This window comes from Oncorhynchus masou, chromosome 21, assembly GCF_036934945.1.
Source record: "Oncorhynchus masou masou isolate Uvic2021 chromosome 21, UVic_Omas_1.1, whole genome shotgun sequence".
In the NCBI taxonomy this organism is placed as follows: domain Eukaryota; kingdom Metazoa; phylum Chordata; class Actinopteri; order Salmoniformes; family Salmonidae; genus Oncorhynchus; species Oncorhynchus masou.
The window spans coordinates 17,129,572-17,150,569 of NC_088232.1; the positions used below are offsets into that span (position 1 = coordinate 17,129,572).

The 20,998-nt window shown below is 41.6% G+C and overlaps 1 protein-coding gene across 2 annotated transcripts in view; it reads left to right on the forward strand.

Moving 5' to 3' along the window:
* The window catches only part of LOC135507864 (potassium channel subfamily K member 2-like), a 26,783-nt gene extending 7,007 nt beyond the window's left edge, over nt 1-19,776 (forward strand). For both annotated transcript variants that reach the window (XM_064927588.1, XM_064927589.1), the window contains exons 4-8: nt 4,939-5,056; nt 6,725-6,885; nt 8,045-8,231; nt 8,674-8,813; nt 15,290-19,776. In XM_064927588.1, the coding sequence (XP_064783660.1) occupies nt 4,939-5,056; nt 6,725-6,885; nt 8,045-8,231; nt 8,674-8,813; nt 15,290-15,613 (930 nt within the window). In that variant the 3' untranslated portion in view covers nt 15,614-19,776. The remainder of the gene's footprint in view (nt 1-4,938; nt 5,057-6,724; nt 6,886-8,044; nt 8,232-8,673; nt 8,814-15,289) is intronic.
* The last annotated feature ends 1,222 nt before the right edge of the window (nt 19,777-20,998 follow it).

Sequence of the window (20,998 nt, forward strand, 5' to 3'; positions counted from 1 at the left end):
CAGATTTCTAAAATGTTTTACGGCGAAAACATAGCACATATGTATATCAAACCACCACAAAGACACAGACGATATGTAGCCATTTTGTCGAACAAAAGATGCAATCACAAACGCAGGATTAAAAGAAAAATAATTCACTAACCTTTTGAAAATCTTCATCAGATGACAGTAATAGGACATGTTACACAGTACATTTATGTTTTTTTTCAATAATATGCAATTTATATCCATAAATCTCCGTTTACATTGACGCCATGTTCAGAAAATGCTAAAAAATGTCCGGAGAAATTATAAATAACTCCGCCAGATAACACCAGATAACAGCAATACACATCATAAACTTTGACTAAATATACATGTTCTACATATAGTTAGAAAGATACACTGCTTCTTAATGCAATCGCTTTGTCACATTTCTTTTTAACGTTACAGAAATCGTTAGCTATTCAATAATCTGAGACGGCGCTCAGACGTAAGCAATATTTCTCCGCTATGTTGGAGTCAACAGAAACACAAAATTACAACATAAATATCCCCTTACCTTTGATGGTCTTCGATCAGAATGTAGTGGAAGGAGTCATACTTACCCAAAACAGCGTTTGGTTTCAAGTCGTGTGTCTTTGTGTTAGCAAATGCGACAAATTCCAGCTAAAATGCATCCAAAATTACTTCTGGTCTCGAGGGGTTGCGCATCAAAACTTCAAAATTACATATTATATGTCGACTAAACTGGTCAAACTAAGTGCAGAATCAAGCTTTAGGATGTTATTAACGTACAAAACAATTGGGGATTCGACCGGAGAAAAGCAACTCCTCTCAGACAATCTGGAACGAAGGAATGACTTTGTACAATTCGCGCCAGAACGCGCATCTATTTTCTCGCGACACCCAGTATTTAGCCTGCCAAAGGGACAAAGCTCGCGGGATTTGCACAATTACACGCTCAAATGATAGAAGACATCTCGCGGAAGACATAGAAACTGATCCCAGATCCATAGCTGGTTGGGAAGGGTGGGGGCGATGACGTCAAAGTTGGCCCAACTTTCCTGATGAGAAAAATAGTTTGGGAGATTGGCTGCCCTGTGAGTTCTGCTGTACATACAGACATAATTCAAACGGTTTTAGAAGCTTTAGAGTGTTTTCTATTCAATAATAATTATTACATGCATATATTAGCAATTTTGGACAGATTTTTTTCCAGTTTACTATGGGCATGCAATTCATCCAAAGGGGGCAGTATTGTCCCGAGCCTTAACAGGTTTTAACAGCAGACTCGTACACTTCCTCAATGAAAACAATGTACTGAGCAAATGTCAAATTGACTTTTTACCAAATTACCGTACAACAGACCATGTATTCACCCTGCACAACCTAATTGACCACCAAACAAACCAAAACAAAGGCAAAGTCTTCTCATGCTTTGTTGATTTCAAAAAAGCCTTCGACTCAATTTGGCATGAGGGTCTGCTATACAAACTGATGGAAAGTGGTGTTGGGGGTAAAACATACGACATTATAAAATCCATGTACACAAACAACAAGTGTGCGGTTAAAATTGGCAAAAAACACACATTTCTTCACACAGGGTTGTGGGGTTAGACAGGGATGCAGCTTAAGCCCCACCCTCTTCAACATATATGTCAACGAATTGGCGCGGGCACTAGAAAAGTCTGCAGCACCCGGTCTCACCCTACTAGAATCCAAAGTCAAATGTCTGCTGTTTGCTGATGATCTGGTGCTTCTGTCACCAACCAAGGAGGGCCTACAGCAGCACCTAGATCTTATGCACAGATTCTGTCAGACCTGGGCCCTGACAGTAAATCTCAGTAAGACCAAAATAATTTGTTCCAAAAAAGGTCCAGTCACCAGGACCACAAATACAAATTCCATCTCGACACTGTTGCCCTAGAGCACACAAAAAACTATACATACCTTGGCCTACACATCAGTGCCACAGGTAACTTCCACAAAGCTGTGAACGATCTGAGAGACAAGGCAAGAAGGGCATTCTATGCCATCAAAAGGAACATAAATTTCAACATACCAATTAGGATTTGGCTAAAAATACTTGAATCAGTCATAGAGCCCATTGCCCTTTATGGTTGTGAGGTCTGGGGTCCGCTCACTAACCAAGACTTCACAAAATGGGACAAACACCAAATTGAGACTCTGCACGCAGAATTCTGCAAAAATATCCTCCGTGTACAACGTAGAACATCAAATAATGCATGCAGAGCAGAATTAGGCCGATACCCACTAATTATCAAAATCCAGAAAAGAGACGTTAAATTCTATAACCACCTAAAAGGAAGCGATTCCCAAACCTTCCACAACAAAGCCATCACCTACAGAGAGATGAACCTGGAGAAGAGTCCCCTAAGCAAGCTGGTCCTTGGGGCTCTGATCACAAACACAAACACACCCTACAGAGCCCCAGGACAGCAGCACAATTAGACCCAACCAAATCATGAGAAAACAAAAAGATAATTAATTGACACATTGGAAAGAATTAACAAAAAAACAGAGCAAACTAGAACGCTATTTGGCCCTACACAGAGAGTACACAGCGGCAGAATACCTGACCACTGTGACTGACCTAAAATTAAGGAAAGCTTTGACTATGTACAGACTCAGTGAGCATAGCCTTGCTATTGAGAAAGGCTGCCGTAGGCAGACATGGCTCTCAAGAGAAGACAGGCTATGTGCTCACTGCCCACAAAATGAGGTGGAAACTGAGCTGCACTTCCTAACCTCCTGCCCAATGTATGACCATATTAGAGAGACATATTTCCCTCAGATTACACAGATCCACAAAGAATTTGAAAACAAATCCAATTTTGAAAAACTCCCATATCTACTGGGTGAAATTCCACAGTGTGCCATCACAGCAGCAATATTTGTGACCTGTTGCCATGAGAAAAGGGCAACCAGTGAAGAACACACACCATTGTAAATACAACCCATATCTATGCTTGTTTATTTTATCTTGTGTCCTTTACCATTTGTACATTGTTAAAACACTGTATATATATATATATAATATGACATTTGTAATGTCTTTGTTGTTTTGAAACATCTGTATGTGTGATGTTTACTGTTAATTTTTGTTTATTTCACTTTATATATTATCTACCTCACTTGCTTTGGCAATGTTAACACATGTTTCCCATGCCAATAAAGCCCTTGAATTGAATTGAATTGAGAGAGAGAGGCAGGCAGGCAGGCAGGCAGCATTTCTCAGCCAGTCGAATTCATGAATTGATGGATATATACAAAGAGATGTCAAGTGAAAAAGGGTCAAATTAAACGGAGTGCAGCTAGTTTGCGATCTATCCAGATTAATTTAGAAGTTATTGTGTTAGCTGTGTTGTTGGCTAGCTTCTCTGAACATCAGTGGCCTAACGAGTGAGCCTATTTTCTATGACAGGCGACATCGTCCCTCGTTAGCTCATTGTTATGGATGTATCGAAACAAATGTCACTAGAAAACAGCTTAAACAAATGCAACTACTGTTGTTATTCTGTCTGCACTGTTTTAGTTGGCGAACTAGCAAGCAAGGGATAAGAACGTTGCAAGCCAGTTTGGCAATGGAACATTTAGATCATACAACTGGGTTCATGTCCATAGATTTGTATTTTTTAAATGTAAAATTTGTTTAACTAGGCAAGTCAGTTAAGAACAAATTCTTATTTACAATGACGGCCTAAAGGCAAAAGGCCTCCTGCGGGGACGGGGCCTGGGATTAAAATAAATAAATACAATATAAACATAGAACAAAACACACATCACAACAAGAGAGAGACAACACCATAGCAAAGCAGCAACACAACATAACAACAACATGGTAGCAGCACAAAACATGGTACAGACATTATTGGGCACATTCAACAGCACAAAGGTCAAGAAGGTAGAGACAACAATACATCACACAAAGCAGCCACAAATGTCAGTAAGAGTGTCCAGGATTGAGTCTTTGAAAGAAGAGACAGATAAAACTGTCCAGTTTGAGAGTTTGTTGCAGCTTGTTCCAGTTGCTAGCTGCAGCGAACTGAAAAGAGGAGCGACTCAGGGATGTGTGTGCTTTGGGGACCTTTAACAGGATTTGACTGGCAGAACAGATGTTGTATGTGGAGGATGAGGGCTGCAGTAGATATCTCAGATAGGAGGGAGTGAGGTCTAAGAGGGTTTTATAAATAAGCATCAACCAGTGGGTCTTGCGACTGCAGTGATGTGTCCTATAAGGAGCATTGGTGGCAAATCTGATGGTCGAATAGTAAAGAACGAATAGATAGCCAAATAGATACAGAAAAAAATACTAAACGACTGTGTCGCGTCTCGCAACCGAGCCAATAGAATGAACGACCAGCCGTAGCAACCCTAGATTTGTTTTGAGACAATATCTTGTGGAAGGATGAAATAGTATGAATTAATTCATCAAATAACATTTAGAATGAAAATATGTCAATCATTATTTGAATATGTTGGTAACCCGTTGTGTAAAAGGGATAATGGCCTCCATACCGGTATTTGGAGGATATATTGGCACGGGTGTTGTTATATTGGCAAACCGTGCCAATATATCCTCCAAACACGGGCCTCTTGGGCATTATCACTTAAACATACTAGGCTCACCCATGCTGAGAATGCATCATCTTATGCACAATGTCGTTGTTACCCACCATTCATTCATTTTGGTACAGTGTGCCCCTCAGCTTATTACCAACTGTTGTCAAACACACTTAGGTCTGATAAAATAATTCCCTTCCTCTCGCATGCAGCGAATTCTATTAGATTAAACCCAAAATGAGTATGACATCCGGGCATACTCAATTTTTGAAATTTCACAGTCTAAAAAACTTTAAATGTTCACACCCAATCAACCTACTATTTAGAAGTACAGGTATTCAGACATGGCTTATGTGTGTGTCTCATCCACAGCAAGTGGTGTCAGCGATCCGTTCAGGGGTGAACCCAGCAGGGACTCTGACCAATCACAGCAGTCTCTGGGACCTAAGCTCCTCCTTCTTCTTCGCGGGGACCGTCATCACTACTATCGGTAAGGGTGTATGTGTGTGTGTGTGCTGCGTTTGTGTGTGTGTCTTGTGAGTGTAGTATGATGTGTACGAATCTAATTCAATCTCTCAGTACAGTCAACATTACAATGTTAAACCACTCGAGTGTTGCTTTAGCAGTATGCTTAGGGTCATTGTCCCGCTCGATGGTCAACCTCTGTCCCAGTCTCAAATCTCTGGAAGACTGAAACAGGTTTCCCTCAAGAATTTCCGTGTATTTAGCACCATCGATCATTCCTTCAATTCTGACCAGTTTCAAAGTCCCTGAAAAACATCCCCACAGCATGATGCTGCCACCACCATGCTTCACTGTGGGGATGTTGTTCTTGAGGTGATGAGAGGTGTTGGGTTTGTGCCAGACATAGCGTTTTCCTTGATGGCCAAAAGCTCAATTTTAGTCTCATTTGACCAGAGTACCTTCTTCCATATATTTGGGGAGTCTCCCACATGCCTTTTGGCGAACACCAAAGGTGCTTGCTTATTTATTTTAAGCAATGGCTTTTCTCTGGCCACTCTTCTGTAAAGCCCAGCTCTGTGGAGTGTATGGCTTAAAGTGGTCCTATGGACATATACTCCAATCTCCACTATGGAGATTTGCAGCTCCTTCAGGGTTATCTTTGGTCTCTTTGTTGCCTGTCTGATTAATGCCCTCCTTGCCTGGTCCATGAATTTTGTCGGGCGGCCCTCTCTTGGAAGGTTTATTGTGATGCCATATTCTTTCCATTTTTTAATAATGGATTTAATGGTGCTCCATGGGATGTTCAAAGTTTCTGATATTTTTTAAGATCCAACCATGAGCTGTACTTCTACACAACTTTGCCCCTGACCTGCTTGGAGAGCTCCTTGGTCTTCATGGTGCCGTTTCCTTGGTGGTACCCCTTGCTTAGTGGTGTTGCAGGCTATGGGGCCTTTCAGAACAGGTGTATATATACTGAGATCATGTGACAGATCATTTGACACTTAGATTGTACACAGGTAGACTTTATTTAACAAATTATGTGACTTCTGGAGGTAAATGGTTGCACCAGATCTTATTTAGGGGCTACATAGCAAAGGGGGTAAATACATATGCATGCACCACTTTTCCGTTTTTAATTTGAATGACTTCTTAAAGTTCTTTTTTTAATTTCACTTCACCAAATTGGACTATTTTGTGTATGTCCATTACATGAAATCCAAATAAAAATCCATTTAAATTACAGGTTGTAATGCAACAAAATAGGAAAAACGCCAAGGGGGATGAATACTTTTGCAAGGCACTGATTACTAGACATTAAAAATATTCATGCGAGTAGTCTGCTGACTGGCCAGCTCATCCTCTTCAGAAGGATGACATCATCCTCAATGAAGAATTAGCAAGCATTTCTGAAGCGGTCTGTTTGAGATACAAGTTTGAGGCGGGGATTTTGAGATGTTTTTTCTCCAGTTTATGCTTTGGCCACAAATACAAGTATAGGATCAGTCAAAAATATTATTTGGGTATGAGTTAACAGAATATTCACTTTTTAAAGTTACTTTTTCACTGGACAGTTACTTTAAAACTGCAGCCTTTTCTCTCAGCGTCATCGCAAAATCTGTATAATTGCAGGAAATTAGCTTTAAAATGGCAAAGTGTTTTTTTTTAAGAGGCCTTTTTTCTTTTGTCCCTCCAGGTTTTGGGAACATCTCTCCCCATACGGAGGGAGGGCGTATCTTCTGTATAATTTATGCCCTGCTGGGGATCCCTCTGTTTGGCTTCCTACTTGCTGGAGTAGGAGACCAATTGGGAACCATCTTTGGGAAGGCCACCGCCAGGGTCGAAAAGATGTTCGTGGTGAGTCCATGTAGAGGAGGTGTGTGTGTGTGTTTGTGTGTGTGTGTGTGTGTGTGTGTGTGTGTGTGTGTGTGTGTGTGTGTGTGCATGTGTGCATCCTTACATGTGTGAGGCCACTCTTAATTACTTCTTTATCCCAGAAGAGTAGAGGCCTGTCTGTCAGTCTATCCCAGATGAAGGTTGTGAATGTCTATTCATTACAGTTAATAACACCCTAGTGTATTGCCAGGAATAATTGGAAGAGAGGTCTAGTGCATTGAGAATACAGTAGCTATTCAATTCCTATGGTCCAATCTGCCCCTCATACCGTTCATCATGGCCACCTCCTAATCATCCCTAGATTTCAGTTGGCTAACCTGGCAACTCTTCCTCAAGTCGTTGCTGTATATAAGAAATGTGGTCTCAGTCAACTTACCAAGGTTATTATAAATTTTTTTAACTAAAACTAATCATTAAAAAAAACATTTTGTAAACTGAAACTATGAAAGCATAATGACTTTTTTTTTTTTGGGGGGGATCTAATGGAGCATTTCAAGCTTCTTTTCTAATGAGATTTTCGTGCTTCGGAATCTGGCAGGTCACATTGAGATTTACTTTATAATTTAAAAGTAGACTCAGCGAGATGATGTTGCCACAAGCATAGAGTCACATATAGTTTTGCGCATGTGCACGGGTGCGCTTCACACTACTACAAGGTGGTAGCTACTGGACCAAAACAGTGGAGAAGTTTCAACGCTCCTGGTTGTTGCAGAAATTGACCCAATACTACTGTTTACTTCATGCATCTACATCATCTCGTCTACCTTTTAACCTGACCCATCACGTTATGCATGAATGCCAAGAATTGACATTCACAAAAACACCAAACTTATACAGTACAACACATAGTTGTCTCCTAGCCTCCCCCGCATAGGCTTCTTTCTGTCCCTAACACTATAACTAAAACTAAAACTAAATAATACAACAAACTAAATAGAAATGTTTTTATGAAACTTCAAACAAAATAAATCTAGTGGATCTGAAAACTAACTGAAACTAAACAGAGTTTCAGATAAACACAAAACTATAATATCCTTGCAATTTAGCTGGTGAAATTAGGGTTAAATACTGTTGATTAATAAAGACATCTCTTTCCCTTTCTCCCGCCCTCTCGCTGTAGCAGTGGGATGTTAGTCAGACTAAGATCCGTGTCATCTCCACCGTTCTCTTCATCCTGTTCGGCTGTCTGCTCTTCGTGACGTTGCCGGCGGCCATCTTTAAACACATTGAGGGCTGGAGCGCTCTGGAGTCCCTTTACTTTGTTGTTATCACCTTGACAACCATTGGTTTTGGGGACTTTGTCGCAGGTAAATTATCACGAAGATAGTCATTCAAGTCCTAACTTGAAATGTGTATGCACACACGCGCACACACACACTTTTTTAGTAATCCTTTATTTATACAGATTTGTTTCATGAAGATATGAATCTCTTTTAGAGACCAGTTAAAGGCTGCAGCAGTCAGCACACATGAAGTGAGCTACAGTGAGAAGGGAGAGACAGTATAGAAGGAATGATTTAACCGCAGCTATCAGTAAGAAAAGTGTCTTGTCTCTGTCACACTTTCGCCATTCACTCAGGGAAGTGGGGACGGAGACAGAACAGAGATAGAATTTACTGCAGGGTCAGAACTAGAACAAGGACCTGGTTAGATGGAGAGATAAAGAGAGAAAGTTAGGGGTTGTGTGTGTGTGTGTGTGTGTTTGTGTCTGTGTGTTACTGTGTGTGTGTGTGTGTGTGTCCTCTCCAGGTGGTTCAGAGATTGAGTATCTGGACTACTACAAGCCTGTGGTGTGGTTCTGGATCCTGGTGGGGCTGGCGTACTTCGCTGCTGTTCTCAGCATGATAGGAGACTGGCTCAGAGTCATCTCTAAGAAGACCAAAGAGGAGGTATCTCTCTCTCTCTCTCTCTCTCTCACATACAAACACATCAATCAAGTGTATTTTAAAAAGCCCTTTTTAGATCCGCAGCTTTCAGAAAGTGCTTTAAAGTTGCCCAGCCTAAAACCCCTAAGAGCAAGCAATGCAGATGCAGAAGAACAGTGGCTGGGAAAAACTAACACACACACACAAACACACAAACACACAAACACAGAAAAGGATCTGAACCCGGGTCTCGGCCCCACGGGAGAAACCAACGTCTTGACCGTTAAACCAAGAGGAATTGTCCTATTCGGGAACGAGCTGACTCTGATTTTGAAGTCGCAGTCATGGCTACCTCATCACTGTCTCTAATTAAAGCAACTACCTACAGTATATCCTCTGATAGACATTACTGTGAGACTCTCCAGTGACACTCTCCAGCTCAACAGAGTGTACAGTAACACATTATACAGAAGGAGAGAGAGAAAGAAAGAGGAGAGAGAGAAAGAGAATCCTTACTGCCCCCTCAGAGTTATCACGCTGACATCCTGCTATTTTACACAGCGTCATCACTCCACAAGTGACATCACGCTTCCGTGTGTGTTTGTGTGTGTGTGTGTACATGGCTGTGTGTTCGTGCATAGGGCTGTGGCGGTCACAAAATTTTGTCAGCCGGTGATTGTCAAGCAATTAACTGTTGGTCTCACGGTAATTGACCTTTAATTAACATAAAAACATTTAGCATCTCCTGGCTTCCACACATAGAATACAAGCCACTGATATGGACCTTTGGAACATCTATATTTTAAAAAGTCACAATAAATCCATTATTTATTTTAGACAGGACTAAAAAAGCATGAAATGAAGAAAATGTAGTCTATTTCAGAAGAACATAATCGCATATTCTGAGTTGTCCTTATGTTAGGTCCTGATCTGGCTATGCCAAATGCCTGTGGGCTACACTGCTAAATGAACTAGACAGAATTTAGAATTCCGTGGTATTATTTATAGTATGAAGAATACAACTGAACAAAGCTGAATAAAATAGAAAGGATATTTTATCCAAATGATTTGAGGGAGTGCGCACATGTGGCTATTCTGTGTTGAGCGGTTAACAAATAAATAGGTATTCCTACATGCTTAATTTAGAGTTATTAATGTAACTTTAGTTGTTCTACAAATGTTGTGCTATATGTTTTGATATTTAATACATTGTAAGGCTGCATGATGCGACTCTGATGATGATTTGAAAAAAGTAGCATGAAAGGCATTTGAGCTCTGCTTTTGTTTTTGCACAGGCTGCACACACTACATCAGTCACTCATTCACAATTTGACAAATACTTAATAATGTCTAGAATTTCATGGTGGCATCCCCTTTGTGGCTGTTGTGCCCTTCCCCCTGAGTGCTGCGCGCTCTGAATCATCTCTCACTCACAAATCAAATCAAACTTTATTTGTCACATGCGCCGAATACAACAAGTGTAGACCTTCCCATGAAATGTTTACATACAAGCCCTTAACCAACAGTGCAGTTCAAGAAGAGTTAAGAAAATATTTACCAGATAAACTAAAGTAAAAAATAATAAAAAGTAACACAATAACATAACAATGATGATGCCATATACAGGGGGCACTGGTACCGAGTCAGTGTGCGGGGTTACAGATTAGTTGAGGTAATTTGTACATGTAGGTAGGGATGAAGTGACTCTGCATAGATAATAAACAGCGAGTAGCAGCAGTGCACAAAACAAATGGTGGGGGGAGGGGTCAATGTAAATAGTCCGGTGGCCATTTGATTAATTGTTCAGCAGTCTTATGGCTTGGGGGTAGAAGCTGTTAAGGAGCCTTTAGGTCCTGGACTTGGCGCTCCGGTACCGCTTGCCATGCGGTAGCATAGCAAATAGTCTAGGATTTGGGTGACTGGAGTCTCTGACAATTTTATGGGCTTTCCTCTGACACCGCCTATTATATAGGTCCTGGAAGGCAGGAAGATTGACCCCAGTGATGTACTGGGCCGTACGCATTACCCTCTGTAGCGCCTTACAGCCAGATGCCGAGCAGTTGCCATACCAGCAGATTCCGAGCAGTTGCAACCGGTCAGGATGCTCTCGATGGTGCAGCTGTAGTACTGTTTGAGGATCTGAGGACCATGCCAAATCTTTTCAGCTTTTGTCGTGCCCTCTTCATGACAGTCTTGGTGTGTTTGGACCATGACAGTTCGTTGGTGATGTGAACACCAAGGAACTTGGAACTCTCGACCCGCTCCACTACAGCCTGTCGATGTTAATGGGGGCCTGCTCGGCCCGCCTTTTCCTGTAGTCCACGATCAGCTCCTTTGTCTTGCTCACATTGAGGGAGAGGTTGTTGTCCTAGCACCACACTGCCAGTTCTCTGACCTCCTCCCTGTAGCCTGTCTCATCGTTTTCGGTGATCAGGCCTACCACTGTTGTGTCAACAGCAAACCTAATGATTAGTCGTGTTTGGCCTTGCAGTCATGGGTGAACAGGGTGTACAGGATGGGACTAAGTACACACTCCTGAGGAGCCCAAGTGTTGAGGATCAGCATGGCAGATGTGTTGTTGCCTACCCTTACCACCTGGGGGTTCATTGACTACCACCCGTAGGCAATGAACAGCATTCTCACATTCCTTTTGTCATGTTCCTTTTGTCCAGGTGGGAAAGGCCAGTGTGGAGTGTGATTGAAATTGTGTCATCTGTGGATCTGTTGGGGCGGTATGTGAATTGGAGTGGGTCTAGGGTATCAGGGAGGATGCTGTTGATGTGAGCCATGACCAGCCTTTCAAAGCACTTCATGGCTACCGACATGAGTGCTACGGTTTAAAGGTCTTGCTCACATCGGCTACCGAGAGCTTTATGACATGGTCATCCAGATCAGCTCTCGTGCATGCTTCTGTGTTGCTTGCCTCGAAGCGAGCATAAAAGGCATTTAGCTCGTCTGGTAGACTCGCGTCACTGGGCATCTCGTGTCTGGGTTTCCCTTTGTAGTCTGTAATAGTTTTCAATCCCTGCCACATTCGTCGAGCATCAGCGCCGGTGTAGTAGGATTCTATCTAATATTTTATTGAGGCTTTGCTTGTTTGATGGTTCGTCTGAGGTTGTAGCTGGATTTCTTATAAGCGTCCGGATTAGTGTCCCGCTCCTTGAAAGCGGCAGCTCTAGCCTTTAGCTCGATGCAGATGTTGCATGTCATCAATGGCTTCTGGTCGGATATGTATGTACGGTCACTGAGGGGACGACTTCGTTAATGCACTTATTGAAGAAACATATTCCAGTCTGTGCTAGCAAAACAGTCCTGTAACGTAGGATCCGCGTCATCTGACCACTTTCGTATTGAGTGAGTCACTGGTACTTCCTGCTTTCGATTTTGCTTGTAAGCAGGAATCAGGAAGATAGAATTATGGTCAGATTTGCCAAATGGAGGGCGGGGCAGAGCTTTGTATGCATCTCTGTGTGTGGAGTAAAGGTGGTCTAGAGTTTTTCTTCCTCCGGTTGCACATATGACATGCTGGTAAAAATTTGGTAAAACTGATTTAATTTTGCCTGCATTAAAGTCCCTGGCCACTAGGAGTGCCGATTCTGCATTAGCTTTTTCTTGTTTGCTTATGGCCTCATAGAGTTGGTTGAGTGCTGTCTTAGTGCCAGCATCGGTCTGTGGTGATAAATAGAAGGCTACGAATAATATAGATGAGAACTCTCTTGGTAGATATTGTGGTGTACAGTTCATCATAAAGTACTCAACCTCAGGCCATTAATACCTTGAGACTTCTTTAATATTAGACATCGCTCACCAGCTGTTTTGACCAATAGACATACACCCCCACCCCTTGTCTTACCAGATGTAGCTTCTTCTCTGTTCTGCCGGAGTATGGAAAATCCCGCCAGCTCTATATTATCTGTGTTGTCGTTCAGCTACGACTCGGTGAAACATAAGATAGTACAGTTTTTAATGTCCCGTTGGTAGCATAATCGTAATCATAGGTCATCAATTTTATTTTCCAATGATTGCATATTAGCCAGTAGAATTGACGGCAGTGGGAGTTTACTCATTCGCCTACAGATTCTCAGAATGCAGCCCGACCTGCGCTCCCTTTTCCTCTGTCTTTTCTTCACGCAAATGACAGGGATTTGGGCCTGTTCCCAGGAAAGCAGTATATCCCTCTCGTCGGACTCATTAAAGGAAAAATCATCTTCCAGTTCGAGGTGAGTACTCGCTGTTCTGATGTCCGGAAGTTATTTTTGGTCATAAGAGACAGTAGCAGCAGTAGCAGTACAAAATAAGTTAAAACGAAGTTGCAAAAAACTAACAAAATAGCACAATTGGTTAGGAGCATGTAAAACGTAAGCCATCCTCTTCGGCGCCATAGTACACATTATGCTCCATCACGTGATCGGGTCTTTCTCACAGGCTACAGACACATAGAGGATGCAACTGGGTGCTCCCTTGTCCAATTCCGTGGTGCATATTGAAGATATTGAAAGAACTATCCACATGAACAGCAAAATCATTAGCCTATGTCAATCTAATATCCCGCATAGTGCAAAGTCAACCTATTTTATTTTGTGCGAGAAATAAATATTCCAAACATAGTCTGGGACAGTTGTGGGATGCGATAGATCCCTAATTAATACAACCACTAGCATCAAAAACTGTTTTTAAGCAATGTGGCTGACGCAACAGATCAGAACGTTTAGCTTAAAATGTTGATAAACTGTGAGGCTATTTCTTCCACAGCAATGCACTCATGGTAGTAGGCTATAAGCCCAAATGTTCCATTAGCAGGAAAACACCATTATCAAAAACTGACAGCAAATGCGATTTTTGCATGTAATGCTTTTATTATTTTTATGGTGATAATTATCTTCCCCAAACTTGAAACTCACATGCTGCTTATGTTTGCCAGTTAGGGTCTACACCCCTTGTAAAGCGGATTAATGTGCTTAATTTTAAGAAGTTCTTTGGACACTTTAGTTGTGATACAAACCTTATCAAAACATATAAGCCTATGGGCTAGCCTACATGAGGTGTGCGACTATGATTCGAAAAAGTTGCAAAAAAAGTTATTGTTTCTTATGATAGGCTAATATTGTTACCGATCAGATTATTCTTGATTTAATCTTGTCTTTACATATACTAAATAATATATGTCTGAAATTTGTTTTGATTTAAAATGGACCATTATCATGCACCAAAACAGGGCTGCAGGAGAAAAATACATGTCATCTATGCACTTAAATAGCTAATGGAGGAAGCTTTTCCTGTGGTTTATTTTCTTGCCAGCCAGGTAGGTTATATTCCTGTTGTAAAATATAAGCAATGTGCTTAATATTAGGAAAGTTGAGAAAAATATATAGTAGGCCTAGTCTATAGAAAGCTGATGGGATCCTCTTTTTAGTAGCGGCCATCATTCTGTTTTCTCGTGCAATTGCATAGCCTATAGAAATGTTGCGCAACATTAGCTCATGGGCTCTCATGAAGTGATGGATTTGATTTTCGATCACATTTGCATTGATGTCAGAGTGATTAGAGGGACAATAGAGTGCTGAGTTTCAGGCAGTTAGCATGTTTTGTAGGCTACTAATGACCAGCAGCAGCATCAGAGCTTAGAGAAGCCTAATTACCGTGACTAAATGGTCACGTGGAATTTGACTGCGTTCATGACTTGTGACCGCAGGTGTGACGGTAATACCATCATCCCAACAGCCCTATTCGTGCATGTGTGTGTGTATGTGCATGGTACCAGTAATGACACACAACAGTAATGGAACAGATGATATTCCTCGGGCTATCACAATGGAACTCTATTTAATGTGTTTGTTCCAGAGTTTGGTAGCTACCACCCAAACCCACACATTTTGTCAGAGCTCTGACCTGTCAGAGCTCCGACCTTTTGCAGACTTCTCTCCCCTGGCTTACCTCTTTCCTTTGATAAGAATGTTTTCCAATTCAATACAGCGTTCCTAATCAAATCAAATACCTATATCCTCTGATGAACATTACTGTGAGACTTTCCAGTGACACCCTCCAACCCAACAGTGTACAGTAACACAGTATACAGAGAGTGAGAGTGACAGAGAGAGAAAGAGAGAGAGAGAGAGTGTGTGTCTATGTATGTGTGTGTAGAATATAATAACTTGCATTTGTCAGAGCTCGAACCTTCTGCACTTACACAGCTCTCTTTTTCAAGTCTTGTTCGCCCAGAGCATCTTTATATCAATACTTTATCATCCCAATAACTCTCTGTTTGACAACCTCTAAACCACTAAAGATATCACACATGTTAATAATGCCATGGTGTGTGTGGCCAGGCTGCTGTAATTGAACACACATGTAATTGAGGTGACTTCCAGGATACGTCGAGAACAAGCAGTCTTTCACAGAATCTCTCCCTCCCCCTCGTCTCTCTTTCTCCCTCTCTTCTCCCCCCTCTTCCTCACCTGTCTCCCTCCTCTCCTCTCTCCATCCTCTTTCTTTCTGTCTAGGTAGGGGAGATCAGGGCTCATGCAGCAGAGTGGACGGCTAATGTCTCGGCAGAGTTCAAGGAGACCAGACGTCGCCTCAGTGTTGAGGTCTACGACAAGTTCCAGCGGGCCGCATCAATCAAACGCAAACTGTCGACCGATCTGGGCTTAAACTCCACCCCCGAGCTTACCCCACCCAAGAGGATACTGCCCGTCAACTTCACAGATGAACGGGAGAGGGAGCCGATGTTCCCGTACATGACCAAAAATGGAAGTATTTTTCAGAATGGACTGGGGGGAGAGCCTAGGAGAGGTGACGTGGCTATTATAGAATACCTCAAGTAGAGATCACAAACGTTCACCTCTGACCCCTGACCCAGCTTCAGCACAAGCCACACCCACCTGGTTACAACAAGAAATGGCAGCCATCTTTCAGCACAGGGTGTATGACATCATTAGTCAACATCTGCCCCGATGACAGACTATATAACTATATGACTATGATTATGAAGCGGTTTGATTATTAACTACAACAGAATCACAACATGAATTATGAACTAGGAATATATCTTTATGGATCTGAATGGAAGAGTGACATTCGGGGAGTACATGTAAGGTCAGGGCAAATCTGAATTGACATCCTAATCCTAGTGCACTACCTTTGGCCACAACCTCACTGGGTTCTGGTCAAAAGAATAGGGTGTCATTTCAGACATAGCCTTGGTTTATGTATCCTATTTATTATGTTGCCAATGTATGAGGAATATTAATGAGGATGTCTATATGCCTTTAATCAGAGAATGTGTGGGTGTGCATATGTGTGAATGGGTTCTATGGGGCTCTAAGAGTGAACCTTTCCCCTGACTGTTAATCAGAATCGGACCTCTTAGCTTTCTTTCTACTGAAGGAATCACAGCAGTGTCTTAGTTCTTTTCTACCAACAGACTGTACATGCATGTGAATTAACAGTATTTTCTCTTTCTCTTTTATCGTTTTAAACAGCGAGACAGTTTGTCATTTAGAGTACGTGACTGTTGTCCTCTGGGCTGCTCTAGGGATGCTGAGAGTGTGGAGCAGCAAATGGAGGCTCCACTATGACTGTTTCAGGGCAGACATTTTAAGGCCATACACTACAGACTGAAATGACAGTTTTGCAGCTACCTATACATTTTTAGATTTGTTGGTATTTTGGTCAATTAATATTAGTATTTTCAAAAAGTAAACATACAAATGTCAAAATATTTATGAAAATTGATATTTTCTTTAGTTTATCATACTACAGTCAAAAATGTCATGGATTTTAACCACTTTAAAATGGACATACCTCCATAATTTCAAAGCTCACTACATTGAATTACACATCATTTAAAAGCCCATTTCATAAAGAATGTAACAAACTTTACCATATGTAGTAACTTACTTTGAAGAGATGGTGATTGGGTCTTAATAGGTGTTTTGTGTTTGGTAGTCTAAATTCAGTGTATTTATCTTTAACGGCCACTTCCAGAAAGTCAGACTCTTTCCACACCCCAACTCATTTTCCTCATCTTCAGAAGCATCTACGTTCACCAAATTGTGTATGGTTTATCCATGGACATATTCTCAGATATCTATACAGGGGCGTAGGCATGGGTGGGCCTGGGAGGGCACATCCAAATACTCCTCCAAATATCTGCAGACCCACCCACCAACACATTTCTGTACAATGTTACGTACTTTAGTATTGTACACATAGAAAAATGTTAAAAAAAACGTATTTATCCACAATCTGCTCAGAGTAAGTCTGTCCTGAAGTGGCTTAACAAAATGAAACCAAAATATTTAGGCTGACTTAATCCAGTGTCCCGAAAAATGGATTTGCAGCATAGGAAAATATGTGCATATATAATGATATTGCCTCATTTGCACATTTTAGTATAATGTATAAGAAAAGGTGCAATACAAAAAAAGTGTTATAGTTGACATTGGTGCCAGTTTTTTGCGATGTCAAAATGCAGTCCTACTACATATGGGGGGTGGGGAGGACATATCGTCACAAATGTTGAATACAGTTCTTCTAAACTATTTGGTCTTAATTTAGAGTAGGCTGGTTTTAGGGTAATGGTTAGGGTATGGGTGACGGGTTAGTTAGACACAGATTTATGGCGCTATACTTCTGTCCTCTCTAGGATGGCCAGATAGTGACAGCCATGTAGAGAGGGTGAGGCTAACTGCAATTGGCTGGAAGAAATGTCTTCTTAGTCAGTGTCTCTGCTACCAGGAAAAACAGCCCTCGTCATCTTGCTTTTAGTTCAACACGTTTCCGAAATCGACAGTTCTGATCAACATCATGTTCCCATATTGAGAGCTATGCCAAATCCGAAGGCGATGAGGGTGTGGCGGTTGACTATCAGGCAGATTTTGCCCAATTATTGGCAAAGGACCTGATCAGGTTGGTCAAAAGGCCATAGGCAGATTTTGGTCAATTATTGGCCAAAGAGCTGATCAGGTTGGTCAAAAGACCAATTACTGGAAATAGATCAGAATTGCCAAATCAGATCTGTAAATCATGTTCTCCTTAAAGGAGATGGATGAAGTAGATCCACATGGCTTATCAGTCTGTTCAATTCTGATGGAAAAGCATCAGCTCTCAGCCACGACTGTCAGCATACCATTTATGATTTATTTTTTATCACATGCATATCTATTTTTCATAGCAATACGATATCTTATCTTATAGCAGCCCTTTCTATGTTCAGTGTGACGTATAGTATTTTTGGCTGAAACCATAGAGGGGTATTTGAGGAGGAGGGGGTTGAGCCAGCCGATGTACTCTAGATACTGAGAGATAGCCATCGTGCAGTGACGTCACCCGCCCTGAGATCTAGTCAACTGTCGCTTGTGCATATGGTTTGGATGTGTTGTGAATTTTCTGCACATTGCAGACGGATGCACAGGCCAAATTACTTTGAATGTTACTTGAAGTCTTACAAAAACAATGAATGAGCTGGTGAGACACAGCACTTTAACAGGCTATAGAACCATCAACACTGCATTCTACACACGGACGCACACTCACACGTACACTCACACACCTGAGGGTTCTCTCTCTCACACCCCGTGTACACCTGCCATTCAAAATGCACTTTTATTTAACTGCCTATGTTTAAAGTTACAACATTTATTGTGTTCACGGCTAACTATTTCACCACGAAAGGCTTTTGTATCGTCGTAATGCGGAGATAAACTGCAACGCTTCTCTTTCTAGCGATGTTGCTGCACGTCTAGCACACAGTCCACAGGGCTGTGTTGTATTCATTAACACCAATGTCAAACCATGGCTAAATTCCATTATCCACATTAGGGTCCCACCTAGAAGGCAAGCTCAATACACTTCTTCATTCTAAGTAGTAGGCTAGATGCTAAAGTGGATATTAGAATAGAGCCCATATGTGAAATCCCTGACATTTCAGGGTACTATTATTTCTGACTGACCATCACTAGTAGGTGGAGAGATATAGAGGAGTGGATAGGAGGATAGAGGACAGTAAAAGTACTGTACTAACATGGTCTAAAAAGCCTGGGGAGCAGCACCACACAACGTGTGTGTCATTCAGGTCATGGCGATGTGTTACTTGATTGTGTCCACAGCAGTGCCACAGTAGTGTCCTTGACTTTTCTCTGTCTGTGCTACTGTCAGATCTGGGTCCAATATGCATTTGTTTTGTTTCAAATACTTCAGGTGCGCTTGATTTAGCTTGACTAGCATGCAGAGTTTGCACTTGGGACTATACCATTAGTTCCATTGTGCTGGACAAGCTACATCAAACACAGCTCAAGTATTTGTAATATATTAAATGTGTGTAAATGGCCCAGGTCTGGCTATTATTACAATATCTTTAGATGTTGTCTAATCGCTGCAACGGGAGAGGCGAAGGTGGAGTCATGCGTCCTCCGAAACATGACCCGCCTAACATCGCTCCTTAACACCCGCCAGCTTAACCCGGAAGCCAGCCGCACCAATGTGTCGGAGGAAACACCGTTCAACTGGTGACCGGGTCAGCCTGTAGGCCCCCGGCCCGCCATAACGAGGCGGTAGAGCGCGATGAGCCAAGTAAAGCCACACCAGCCGAACCCTTCCATAACCGGAACGACGCTGGGAACACGGGTCTGTAGTGATGCCTCTAGTACTGCGATGCAGTGGCTTAGACCGCTGCGCAACTTGGGATGCCCAGTATCTTTAGCTTTGACTTTAATATGGGTTATTGATGACTGTTAGCATGTTTGATATTTTTAGCTGTGCTAAAAAAACTGACTGTTATTAATTCCATGCCTGGACTTTATTCTGCAAATACAACATCAGATATGTTCAGGCTTTTATGATTGTTAATCTTTTTGTTTTCTCTGTTTGTTTGGGACATTTCTATACTGGCTGTCTGCCAGAGATAAAGTTAATTCTGTAAAATGTCTGTAGAACAAGTCTATACAAAATCTAACTGGTTTGTTTTTAAATATATATATCTAATGACTTGAAAACATACAGTATTCTCAATTATTTTTCTGTTTACCGTCTTATTCAAAAACACCCATCTGCCTCATGACTTATTCTATTGATATAACCTGTGGTGGTCCAACTGTACAGTGGTTGTGTTCAATAGAAAACATACCAACACAGAACTGATGCTTCATATAGATGAGTGTTTCATGGTTGCTTCAGTATCATTTCACAACGATATTTGTATGAAGCCTGCAGACTTCTCATTTTCCTCACAGTATCTACACAGACAGTGTGGGATATGCACTCGACTTTAGACCATTTTTGAGGAATGAAAAGCGGTGACAGGGTTTTGTTTTGAGGTGAGCTATCAATTTAATCCGATGATGAGAGAGTAGAGAGACACCCCAGACTCTGTCTCTGGTTGGAACAGACGGTCTGTCCTTGTTGACCAATCAGAACAGACCATTCGGAGCATGAAAGGGATGTTATGTAAGCAGGACTGGGTGGCCAAAGTCAACAGACAGACAGACGGTATGCAGATGCATTTTACTGTCCCAGGCCTCAGATACAGCAATCCATGGATATTATTAATCCACCGGCTACTACACAGGCACGCACGGACGCACACACAGCACAAAGCATAGATATGCACAGCAGTGTGCAAGCATGGAGGATGTTACCATACCTAGCTAGCTCCCACAGTGGATAACTGCATAACGTACAATCACTCAGCTGCTAAATCTTTTTGCAGAAAAATTATGACCTATACATGTGACAGTAACTAAATGGACTACTGTGGGACCTGTAGTCATTAACCAACAACAGCATCTGCAATTTCTAGAGAATTAGCCTATTGTACTGTAGGCCTAACTCTTTACTCAGTATACCAAAAATACAGTACGGTACTTTATTCTGTGGGATGGAATTACAGTACCATTTGAAATACAGCAGTTCTTTCCCTGCACATAAAATATTTCCACAATGCACAATACATTACAGTATGTTGTAGTAAAACATTTTACAGTATTTTACTGTTGATAATACCCCAAATTACTGTATAAATGACAGTTTTCCATTACAGCCTAACTTTTTACTCAACTACTGTATTGTAGGCCTAACTCTTTATTCAACCTACTGTATTGTAGACCTAACTCTTTATTCATCCTACTGTATTGTAGGGATATCTATTTACTAAACCTACTGTACTGTAGGCCTAACTCTACTTAGCTGACCCTGTAAGCTTAAACCATGTA